General features: G+C 44.3%; 1 protein-coding gene across 6 annotated transcripts in view; it reads right to left on the reverse strand.

The window, feature by feature from the left end:
- Window positions 1-1794: 1794 nt before the first annotated feature.
- Window positions 1795-12765, reverse strand: part of FERMT1 (FERM domain containing kindlin 1) — a 67257-nt gene continuing 56286 nt past the window's right edge. For 5 of the 6 annotated variants that reach the window (XM_060122700.1, XM_060122701.1, XM_060122698.1 and 2 more), the window contains 5 exons: window positions 12607-12713; window positions 10917-11138; window positions 10184-10308; window positions 8979-9120; window positions 2889-5312 (listed from right to left, as the gene is read on the reverse strand). In XM_060122700.1, the coding sequence (XP_059978683.1) occupies window positions 5139-5312; window positions 8979-9120; window positions 10184-10308; window positions 10917-11138; window positions 12607-12713 (770 nt within the window). In that variant the 3' untranslated portion in view covers window positions 2889-5138. Of the gene's footprint in view, window positions 2342-2888; window positions 5313-8978; window positions 9121-10183; window positions 10309-10916; window positions 11139-12606; window positions 12714-12765 lie in introns of those variants that run through there. The other variant, XR_009535176.1, reaches the window with a different exon arrangement.

Here is a 12765-nt window from a genome sequence, read left to right on the forward strand (position 1 = left end):
TGGGCACAAGTGGGGGCTTCCTTTCCCAGCCAGGTGGTGGGCTCAAACCAACCATCCCATCACCAACCCCTACTGTTGAGCCCGGGCCCCCCAGGCTCTGTTGCATTCCCCGCCCCCTCTTTTCTCAAGGAGATATATATACATGATTTTTTTCCCTTCTGGAACCTCATTTGCCTTCCCTGCTTCCCTGTCATGGGCCCTGCTTGTGGTCATCAAGGACCCTGATGACACATCCTTTGAGTCAGAGGACACAGGCTTGGGCTTTGGACCCTCCCCTCCCCTGAGGCCCTGGGTCACCTCACAAAGGGCTTCGTGTCTTCCCTGGGCAGTTCCTGCATCCCAGGGATCTCAGCGAGCAGCCAGGGGCCCCGCCTCCCAACTCACTGGCCCAAGAAGAGAAACAACATCCTGCTGGGTTCCCGGACAGGAAAGCACCATCAGTGGGGGTCCCCTGAGAAGGAGGGGCTGTGGGATTTTTCCTCTGTAACGACTGGAGAAACCGAGGCCTGCTGGGGAATTATGGGTCTTCAAGGTCACATGTCAAGTCAGAAGGAAGTAAATTCATTTAGTTGAAAATCTCTTCAACAGTCGTTAGTGAGGAGCATTAGTGAGCCTGAAGAGAAACCTCACATTCCCATTCTGCTTATGTGCGTTCATAGGGGCTCTTCTGAGGGAACTGGGTCTTCATGCAACACGGATGTTTGGGCAAATGTGGGTAGGCTCCCGGAGGCTGTTTCTAAATTGTCCGATCTGGTGTTATGTGAAGTGGCTCCCGTGGAGCTCTGGGCTCAAGGGTGGCTTAATTCATTGGGATCCGACCTTTTACTCAGTAAAAGTGTTCAGCTCTGAAGAAGTCTGAGAACCCATCACCCCAAGGCCGGTGGGAGCTCCAGGGCAGCACAGGCATTTGTGAGGAGGGAGAATGTGCAGGCTGGTTTTGTTCTCTTTGATGGAGCTCAGTAACTCCACTCGGCTTCAGGAAGGTACCTACTGTTGAGAAAGGGGACAGGAAAACTTGAACACAAGGAAGGGCCACGTGCTGACCTTCAGATTTTCCAGGATTTCCAGGGTTCAATGGCTCTTGAAGGAAGGGGGCATGAAGGGGAAAAAGGGGTGAAACAGAACAGGAGGCGGCTCCCTCCTACCCCTGCCATCCAGAGAGATTCTCGGGTGATAGTGGGGCGGCGGGGAGAGGAGGAAGCAGGAAAACCACATGTTTGTGTGGGAAAATAATGAAAAAAATTCATATATATAGCATTATTTCACATGATCATATCTCCTGTGATTTCATAAAAATCATGTGTTTGTGTGGGAAAATGAAAGAATATAGTTCATATGTATTTCATTATTTCACATGATTTTCCTGACTTTTCCCCTTCCTCCTGTCACCGCAGAATCTCTCAGGGAGGTTGGAGGTGTGGAAGGGGGCCTCCCTTTCTATTTTACTCTTTGCTGAATGTACTGAAGTGAAAAAGAAGTCTTTACTTACAAGTGAATTACATTTTTTTTTTTTAGCGATTTCAGAAAACGAATATTGCAGGATGTCTTGGCTTCAAGTGCCTAGAACTCAAAGACGAGTTTTGAAATGAAAGTCTCATTTGTTTATTTTTCTACCATGGGACTGAAAATGAAACTTGCCCAGAATCAAAATACTCACTTCTCTGACTCCCAGACCTTTTTTTTTAAAAATTAATTTATTTATTTTTGGCTGCGTTGGGTCTTCATTGCTGCACATGGGCTTTCGCTAGTTGTGGCAAGTGGGCGCTACTCTTCGTTGCAGAGCACGGGCTCTAGGCACGTGGGCTTCAGTAGTTGTGGCACATGGGCTCAGTAGTTGTGGCTCATGGGCTCTCAAGCGCAGGCTCAGTAGTTGTGGTGCACGGGCTTGGTTGCTCCACGGCATGTGGGATCTTCCCGGACCAGGGCTTGGACCCATGTCGCCTGCATTGTCAGGCAGATTCTTAACCACTGTGCCACCAGGGAAGTCCCTTCCAGAACTTTTTGATCCACCTGTACCTCCCCAGCTCCTCTGGGGCAGCCAATCCTCTGACTTCCCTGGCCCTCCCCCACCGGTGTGTGACATGGGGACACTGAGCTCGGGAGAGGCCTGCCTGCCAGAGAGGCCTCTGGGGCTGGGAGTGGGGCAGGCAGTTCAAGGCTGAGCAGGGCTGGAAATGGAAGGGTGGGGTTTGCTGGGTTAAGCTCAGTAGTCTCTGGAGTTAAGACCTGGCTCTGAATCTTGGTTCCACTGCTTACTCTTGGTGTGACCTTGGGCACGTTACTTCACCTTCGGAGCCTGGTTTCTCCTTTGTGAAATGAGAAGGCAAGCCGTTTCTGCTCCCTGTGGGTTGATGTGAGAATTGCACAAAGGGTTATATAGCACGTGGAACTATATTCAATGTCTTGTAATAACTGATAATGGATAAGAATCTGTACACCTGAAGCTAATACAATATTGTAAATCAACTGTAGTTAAATTAAAAAAAAAAGAATTGCATGAAGGGATATCTAAACACTACACATTCCTAACCCTTATGGACCATCTATCACTAAATCAGATGTGCCCGTGACATTGGGTCATCAAATCAGAGGCCCTCTGATGTCCCTCTGCCTCTGGCTACTTTTTTGCTCTATCGTGCTTTTTCTAAAAGGTGGACCCGGATAAAAAGAGCTCACGATATGTCAGGAAATCTAGTGACAGTCAATGAGAAAAGAGTTGAAACCAATGGTTAAGTGAGGTTTCTAAGTCAATCTCACTGCAGAGAATAGCTCAGATATTGGAATTGTGAGGAAAAGCAAATGTTAAACCTGAAAGTTGTACTCCTTTTTCATAATGGAGAAAATATTCGCCTTTTTAGAGGCAACAGACTGGAGAGGACACAACTAGACCATATTCAAATCCATATAAACCATTTAATTTAAAAAGTCATATAAAATAACAGACAAAAAAATGCAGAATTCCCCATGTACTGTAGATAAGAAATCAAACAGGGTTGAAAGGCACACATTCATTTCAAATTTCATCATAGGAAGTCAGGTGACCTTTGCACCCAATGTAAAAAAAAGTCCTTAAGTTGCTCTTTGGAATAGCAGTGTTTAAGGTTTTCCTGCCATGCTTGTTTATTCCTCTGGGATGTGACTGTGGAGTTGTGGAAGAAATGCTCCCCTGAAAGTCTGGTTAAACTGGTCAGCTCTTCTGAGTGTTTTCATGGAAATGTCAGACAGCCAGGAAAAGCTAAGGCAGAAGGTTGAACCAAAGGTTTAGCTTTGGTAAATTAGGCAGAGCTGCGTTTGACAGCAGACAGGGAAACTGTGACATCAAGGAGCATTACTTTAATGTCGGGCCCAGCTAGGCTCTAAAATAATGGAGCCCAGGACTATGGAGAAATGACCACCAAGTTCAATGCAGTTCACTTGGCACTGGTTTCTGTACAAAACGTTTCAAACTCAGTTCTTTTTGACATGGACCAGATTTTCCAAGTGCCCAAGCCACATCCAGGCTTTAAGCTAGGCCTCAGAAGTTCAGTTGCCTGAAGATTCTTCAATAACATTCACCTCTAAGGAGAGGCTGAAAGAGGAATTTCCAGTGACAGCTTCTGGCTCAGGGCCCAAGGGTCCCCAGCCAAGGCTGTCTCGAGGTGGCCCCCAGAATTGCAGAGATCTCTCTTCTCAAACAGTTTTGTTAGAAAATAAAGCAACAGCCAATGTTTTTGGGCATCTGAAATCCAGCCAGGCCCCCTGAGGTTTGCATCCTAAAAGAACTTCAAAATGGAAACAGAGTCTCAGCCTTACCCTTGCAACCCACATCCTTTGTGTGACAGGAGAATATTTATAAAAACATACTAAAATACATCTGATATTTCCCTCTAACCCCAGTACTGCCTTTTACCTTCTTAAAACTCAATCCTCCCAACACTGATGAACCAAAACAGAAAATGACAATTGAGGCAGCTGTTAACTGGCCCACATTCATGTCTCAAGGCAGAGACAACAGAGCAAAAAGTAGAGAAAAAAAGGAGTCCATTATCTGCTTTTGATTTACAAAGCCAAAGGCCTTCAGGGGAAAGGCTGTGAGTCATATAAACAGACACAAATCCAGAACACTGGGTAGTGATAAAAGCAAGGCTTCCCTACCCCACAGACCAGCCAAAGGCCCTAAGTAGACAGAAGCCCCTGGGGAAGCTGAGAGCCCTTAAGTTGGTGGTCTTTGGGTACGGGGCTGCCCTGTGTCCTGTTCTTCTCTCCCTGACTGGTTGGGATGGAGACCTCACTGGAAACCTTGATGCTGGGAGGTGGTTTTTATGAAGAGAGAACTAAGCCCATCTTCCTGAGCCTCAACCCAGAGAAGAAGCTGTTGAGACATGGAGTGGGTTTGAGAAATGGGTTTCCCTGAACCCTTGTGTCACTGTGTCTTTAGAAGGACTTAAGGGATCCCCTTTAATTGTGGTTGAAGGCTCCCCAGGAATGGAATGGGACTTGCAGGTGGGGCAGTAACCGATGTCCAAGACCAGATGGGTCAATGGTCACCTTGGCAGATGTCACTCGGGACTGATGACACTGAGGGCCACTACTCTGACCCCTTGTCACCAACTGGTACCAGGTAACTCCACCTTTCCCCAGACCTTCACCCCCAGACTTTGACCTATGGGACAAAAGTGTATGCGGGGGCTGCCTCTGCCATTTTCACAAGATGGTAGTTAAAGGCACTTCTGTTAAGGAAAGACATTTCTTTTCATACCTGAGTTTGGGGAATAAGATTTGTCCTTGCTACATGTGCTTTTAACCTGTCTTTCCTTTGACTTAGCAAAAAAGCAGATAAGCACACGGACAGCTTCTAGCCATGCACTTGCAGGTTCTGCAGGTCATAGCTACAGGTGGAGCCTTGGAGTAATGCCGAGCAGTGTCCTCTCTCCCGCCCCGCATTACAGAAGAGGTTAACTGAGGCCCCTTCCACAGCGGGTAGCAGAGGGCAGAGTGAGGAGAGGGATGTGCTAGGCAGGGTGCTGGAAATGAGGCGAGGGTCTGGGTGTCCAGTGGTGAATATATGCTGTCAGCCTGGAATGTACACATGGTGCAGGCTGTTGACCCAACGTCCGGGTAGGACTGCCCTCTGTGTAGGTCCAGCAGGCCTGCTTTGTTCACTCCTGGCCACCGGTCAACTTGTGGAACAGGTCCTCGTCGAGAGTTTCATTCTGGTCCTTGGAGCGGGTGGACAGGAAAATGTAGCCCCCGATGTACTCATGCACGACTTTGCAATCCGCGCTCAGGCAGGTGAATGCGATGGAGACGTTCTGGTCAAATTCGATCGCCACCTGGAAGAGGAAGGCACAGGTATACTTAAGCTCTGACAAAGACGAATGAGAAAGAAGCCGCTTGGCTGGAGATGGTCCCAGAGCTGAGGACTCCTGAGGTGCTGACAGATGGGTTTCCCCAAACCCTGCATAACCCACTGCTTGCATCAAAGCTTACAGAAAACGTCTCTGCTCTCTGGGCGCCCTCTTGTGGTGTCAGCTTTGCTGCACACCTGGCAAAACATTCTAACGCTCAACACAAAAGATATTTCCTGTCTGGCTCTTGTTTAGATGAAAGAACTGTCTAAGCACTCCCTGTGTGGAGGGGCAGAGTGCTTTGCAGATTTTTTAGTGGAGAGAAAAAGGCTCATGTGAATTTTCCTACAGCCACGGCCCTCACTCCTTCCCAGCTGGAAGTCATAAACTCTAACACTGGAAGAAACTGAAGCTTCACCCGTTCTCCACCTTGGCTGCCCAGTGGAATCAGCTGGGGACCTTTAAGAATCACTGATCTACACAGAAACATTCTAGTCTAGAACGCTTCATTTCTCCCAATTACTTCTTTCCATCATCCAACAGTGGGTGAGTACAGGCACATGTGTCACTTAGATGTGATTTACAATTTCATTTCCAAAGGTCCTTTTCAAAAGACGGCCTTTCAATGAATTTTAACACAAAAGTGTACAAAATGTGTTAGTTTACCAACTCTACTTTTGTCATACATTGGCAACCCCTTTAATATCTAGAGACTAGATATTATAAAATTAGGACCCATTTGTCCAGTATGTACATAATATATACAGTAAAGTTAAACCAAAGGCATGTAACATATAGAGCAATGGATAAGTTGAAATGTTCAATAGTACACACCAGCAAAAGTCTTTTGCAAGGCTCATTCTTTATTTTGCAACATCTAAGCTTTTAGATATCCTGAGGTGACAATGTATGATAAAAAGTAGAGCTAATGAATTAACCAATTGGTAAATATCTTTGTTACAACTGATAAAACAAAGCAGCATCTTGGATATGGAATTGTTAAACCGTCTCTGAGAAATGTACGTCAGGACTAGCTCATTAGGTTAGCAGCAGAGGGGCAGAAGGAAGTATAAAGGGAGGCATGTATGTGGATGTGTTTGTATTTATATTTTGCTTTCTGTCTCATTTTTAATGGAACATTAAGGAAATGTGGTATTTTAATCATAACTCTTCCAATATCTTTATCTAGAGGCCTGTTGCCATTTTTGTCTTTTATGAAATTTTTGTTGCCAAGCAAGGCAGGATTACATTTTTTTCCTTGTAGATTGAGTTGGTGTAGTGTATTCTTGGTTATCAAAATACTCAAATAGCTTTGGGACGTTGAAATGGTGAATATTCCTGATGTCTGAAAAAGCACAGTACATAACTGTATGATCTTACTTATATGAAAATGGATGCTTAGTTGTATAGATACACAAATGAGACCTAGAAGGACACATCAAACGGTAAACTGCTTATGATTATGGATGACTTTGCTTTTTGCTTCTTGTGTTTTTCGGTTTCCTATTATGCACATGTTAACTTTTAAAAAATAAATGTTATTTTAAAAACAAACAAACAAAAAAAGAATCACTGATCTCAGTAATTCCCAGAGTCAGATTTTTTTTTCCAAACTGTGTTATTGAGGTATAACCGATGTATAATAAACAGACCTATTTAAGGTGCACAGTTGGATCATTTTTTTTTTAAATTGTAGTTGATTTACAATGTTGTGTTAACTTCTGCTGTACAGCAAAGTGATTCAGTTATACACATATACATTCTTTTTAAAATATTCTTTTCCATTATTGTTTACCATAAGATATTGAATATAGTTCTCTATAACCTATACAGTAGGACCTTGTTTATCCATTCTATATTTAAAAGCTTACATCTGTAACCCCAACTTCCCACTCCATCCCTCCCCCAATCCTCTCCCCCTTGGCAACCACCAGTCTGTTCTCTATGTTCGTGAGTCTGTTTCTGTTTTGTAGATAGGTTCATTTGTGTCATATTTTAGATTCCACATACAAGTGATATCATATGGTATTTGTTTTTCTCTTTCTTTTTTTTTTGCGGTACATGGGCCTCTCACTGTTGTGGCCTCTCCCGTTGCGGAGCACAGACTCCGGACATGCAGACTCAGCGGCCATGGCTCACGGGCCCAGCCACTCCGCCGCATGTGGGATCTTCCCGGACCGGGGCACAAACCCGTGTCCTGTGCACCGGCAGGCGGACTCTCAACCACTGCACCACCAGGGAAGCCCTGTTTTTCTCTTTCTGACTTATTTCACTTAGTATGATAATCTCAGGCTGCATCCATGTTGCTGCAAAAGGCATTATTTTGTTCTTTTTTTTTATAGCTGAGTAGTATTCCTTTGTACCTATGTACCACATCTTCTTTGTCCATTCATCTGTTGATGGACATTTAGGTTGTTTCCATGTCTTGACTATTGTGAATAGTGCTGCTATGAACATAGGGGTGCATATATCTTTTTGAATTAAGAGTTTTGTCAGGATATATTCCCAGGAGTGGGATTGCTGGATCATATGGTAATGATCATATGGTAATCATATGATACTGGATCATATGGTAATTCTATTTTTAGTTTTCTGAGGAACCTCCATACTGTTTTCCATAGTGGCTGTACCAACTTACATTCCCACTAACAGTGTAGGAGGGTTCCCTTTTCTCCACATCCTCTCCTGCATTTGTTATTTATAGAGTTTTTAACGATGGCCATTCTGACTGGTGTGAGGTGGTGCCTCATTTTTTGTAGTTTTGATTTGCATTTCCCAGAGTCGGATTTACACGACCTTGGGGGTACAAGGTTTTCGAGTCACTGCCTTAGAGGCCATCTAATCTCAGAACATTGTTCTGCAAATGAGTCCAGATGGTCAACAGCCCTGCTGAGAGGAATCCATGGTTCTTAAAAAAAGAAAAATGTGAGTCACTTATCCTCGCTCTACATTGACAGCTTTATACTGGAAAAATGGGAATGCCAAAGGAATGCGATAAAGATCCTATATCAGCAACAGCAGAATGTTTTAAATCATCAGGACATCAGGTGTGTCTGACTTGGTCTAGCACGTCCTGTGATGCAGGCATGGCCTGACCTGGTTCCTAGGGCGGGGACGATGGGGGCTCAGGGCTCCTGAACTCAGAGGCTAAGTTTCCTCCATGACCCCTGTGTACCTCGCTGGCTTCTCTGATACTTTTCCCCTTTGGGACTGGAATGCTCTCCAGGTGGGCAGTTGAGCCTCTGAGTTCTCAACCAGTTACATCTCTTGGCAGCCAGTCAGATGACGCCTGTTTTGTATTTATTTTGTATGATATTTACATCTCAGGTAGTTTCAGCTAAGTAATGGTCAGCCTAAATCTTACATAATCATACACTGAGTTGAAAGAAATTAATCAAACTGCTCAGCAATTTTAGAGTCTGTCTGTATGGAGACTAAGCCAACTTGTGTTAATTCAAAAGCATTTGGTCTGTGCTTGCTAGGAAACTGCTCAGAACTGCATGTGATTATTTTAGCAGACAACTACCACATGCTTGTGGTTTCTGAGTTCTAAGTATAATAACACCTTCTTAAAATCAAAATAAGCTGCAGTTCTGAGGGAACACACATTTATAGGCTCAATGCTGAATGTACCAAAAACTTTCACTTTACCTGCCGGATTTCCCAGTTTACATTCCACTGTTTCATATTTGTAAATCTCCATGTTGTAATTGGAATCCCAGTGGCTGCATCGATTCTAATCAACCTATTATATGAAACTCCCAGGATGTCATCTTTCTTGCTTCCTTTAAATCTGAAAAAAAAATAATTAAAATATGAAACTGCTTCCTGTAACATGATGTTCATTCACATACAACTTCTTAAAGAGAATACCAACATTTCAAATCATTTCTGAAGAACAGACAATGAGGGATTAACTTTCTATAGAAGGGCATTTTCATTAGGATAGAATATGAAGGCTGGAGAGTAGGCTGTCCTGCAGACATTATTTAAGTGAAACTAACATCAAAAGAAAGCAAAATAAGAGGCAGTCAAGTCAGTTAATTCGAATTAGCACGAACTGTGTATGCTAGGTACCTTTCTAGGCACTGGGAATACAGCAGTGACCTAAACAGACAGAAGATTCCTGACCTCATGCAGCTTGTGTTCTAGTTGGGGGAGAGGGTCATGAATAAGTGAAATATACATGCCAGATAAGGTCATAAAGGAGGATAAGGCACAGAAGTGGGACAGGGAATACTGGCAATGAGGTTGTTACAATTTTAAATCGAGAGGGAAGGTATCAGTGAGAAGGGAGATTTGATCAAAGAACTAATGTCTGTGAGGGAGTGAGCCATGTGGATATCTGGGGAAAAAGTATCTTAGGCAGAGGGCACAGCCAGTGTGAAAGCCAGAGTCTTTTTTTTCCCTCAGGCTCAAGGCCCTGCTAGGAGGCCAGTGTGGCTGGGCACAGTGAAGGAGGGGAGAGGATGTGAAATTCCAGCACTAAGGTCTTGTAGGGCCACTGTAAGGATTTGGCTCTTACTCTGAGTATGACACAATGCCTTCAGTGGTGGTGAGCAGAGGCCTGACGTGGTTTGACTGAGATCTTAAAAGGATCACTCTTGCTGCTAAGTTGAAAACTTAGGGGACCCAGGAGAAGCAGAGAGATCTGGTAGGCACTGTGAACAGAGGTATGGAAGATTGTCATGAGCAGCCAAAAGTGTTTGGGCCATTTGTGAAAGGACAGTATTCTAAAATTAAAAAAAAAAAAAGAAAGAGTTCTACATTCTAGACCAAATGAGAATAAACTGGGCTCCATGAAACCACTTAAAATTGAACAGAAAGTGAGAGAGGCAAGTGAGCATTGTAATCACCTGACAAGGTAGTAGGTGAGGCCGAATTCAGGTAGAGACTGCCATGCCTGAATGAACTGCAGCTTGGCTTCGACCAGGGGCATCTGGGCCACGTTCTGATGGGCTTCCAGGATGCGGGCTGCCAGCTAAGCAGAAGTGGGAGATGTCAAATTCTCCTTAGCAGGCACTGACTCTCTACAGCAATCATCCCGTTGGCCCCGGGTCCCCAACGAGAAGAATGAATGCAAGGCCCAACTACAGCTCCACAAAGACAATTCCTCCCATTCATTCATTCACTCTCTCTCTCTCTTTCTATAATACATGCAAATCACTGTGGAGAAACAGGAAGATGGACCAACACATAAATATCTAAGCCTTATGTAGATGAAGAGTCCTGAGTTCTTTCTGGGGTCTGTGGTCTCCAAGGACAATGGTTCTACTTGAATCAGTTTATCTGTGTAACTTTCAACCCCACTCTTATGGAAGCATAACTTAAAATTTTAATTTGTGGGGACTAAATCATTATTTTTAAATTAGGTTTATTCTGAGAATATTGCCATGTTCAGTTAGCAGTATAGTCACTGCTAACAAAATTCACAATAATTTCTTAATATCATCTAATACCCAGTTCATAGTCAAATTTCCCTATCAGCTGATTTTTCATGATGATGATCTCAGTCATTTAAATTATTTATTTTATTTCAGAAAATACAGAATTTGCTGCAGACAATCACCCCAACCAGATTAGCAGTACCTGTTTAGACTTGTGCTTTTTTGCACACCTAGGTGACACAAAACATTCTGGGTTCATATCCATGTTTTCAAGACCGGAAGCCACCTGAGATGCTGAGTTCCGGTTTTTCATCCTCAGAAATGAAAGGATGTTAAGGACCTCTGGCTGGTAGGAGCTGTCCGCCATGGTTTTGCCCTTTGATGCCAAGATGCAGGCAGCCATCCACTGGGCATACTGACTCTCCTGCAGCAAACACCAGAGAGCTGAGAAGTAAGTTCAAATGCAAAGCAGCCATGCTGGGAACAGAGCAGGACCTGGACTTTCATCTCTATGATACAAAACCGTCACCTTCCCAGCAAGGAAAGATATGAAGTGGCACACATTCAGATTGACTGTTAACCACGTAATTTAAAGTCCAATGAGAGCTTTTGAGTCCTGTGTTGAATTTCTAGATACCACGGGGCTAGAGAATATGAATGTCAACTTTAAGAAATTTCATGTGGAGAACTTTGCATTTAAAGATGAACAGAGGAGGGACTTCCCTGGTGGTGCAGTGGATAAAACTCCATGCTCCCAATGCAGGGTCCTGGGTTCGAACCCTGGTCAGGGAACTAGATCCCACATGCATGCTGCAACTAAGAGTTTGCATGCCACAACTAAGGAGCCTGCGAGCCACAGGTAAGGAGACCGTGTGTTGTAACTAAGAAGCAGATGAGCTGCAACTAAGGAGCCCACCTGCCGCAACTAAGACCTGATGCAACCAAATAAATTAAAAAAAAAAAAAAAGATGAACCAAGGACAAAAAGGAGCTCCACGGGGCACAGACAGGTGAAAACCCAAACTACCCGATAGCCTCCTTGACACATATTTCCATTTTCATATCACATCTTATCTCTATGACAGAAGAAAATGAGGAAAAATCATTAACTGACTTCTCACATTATTCCTCCCCTGGCCTATCCTTAGTAAAGATTCTAATCCCATAGCAGGAATCAGGTCCATTGGTGGTGCTGAACCAGTTAGTGGTGGCTTCTATTGTTCTTTAATGTCTGTGCTCATTTGTTACTTCAGGGAGCAAAGGGGAGTGGTCCCAGAAGCCGAGGGGATGCAGGTGAAGAATTGAATTAATTCTTCAGGGCAACAGTAGGTGTGGTTCACTGAATCACTGGCCTCAATCTTCACCCTCCTAGCATCCACACCTCTTGCCATGTAATTTTACAGTCCCTCCCACCAGAGCTAGAGTGTAATTTCCCATATCTTGACTTTGGGCCTGGCCATGGATGTGCTTTAGTCAATGGAGCATGGGTGGAAATGACAGTGTACCTACCGATTGACTGCAAGCTTAAGATTTAGGAGGTCTCACATGTTCCCAGTTCCCCTCTGGCACTTCTGCCATCACTATGAGAAGAGCCTCCTCCCCAGGCAGCCTGGGACCCAGAATAAATCCCATGAGCTCAGCCTGCGATAAGGAACCAGCCGAGCCAGGTGGATGGCTTGAAGCAGATCTGCCCAGATGCCCTCAGCCTGGATCACTCAATCCCCAGCCCACCTGCAGAACGTTTATTCATATGTGTCTGTGTGATTTTTGTGATTGTTTGTTACAAAGCAATAGCTGACTGATGAGTGCCCTCATTTGAGAAAACACCTGAGATGGTTTGTCCTGAGGCTTAATAAAGGTGAAGTGACTTACCATTTCTGTGGTTTTACTTACGTGGTCACATCTCAGATATACTTCATTCATACCATCAGCAACCGGGATTAGTAACTTGATTCCAAATTTTCTCCCTGCTACATTTACATCTGGCACAACTTCACAGCCTGAGTGATAAAAGGCAAGGACAGAACTGAGTTCTGAGAGATCTCTTAGACA

This window comes from Lagenorhynchus albirostris, chromosome 15, assembly GCF_949774975.1.
Source record: "Lagenorhynchus albirostris chromosome 15, mLagAlb1.1, whole genome shotgun sequence".
Lineage (NCBI taxonomy): Eukaryota > Metazoa > Chordata > Mammalia > Artiodactyla > Delphinidae > Lagenorhynchus > Lagenorhynchus albirostris.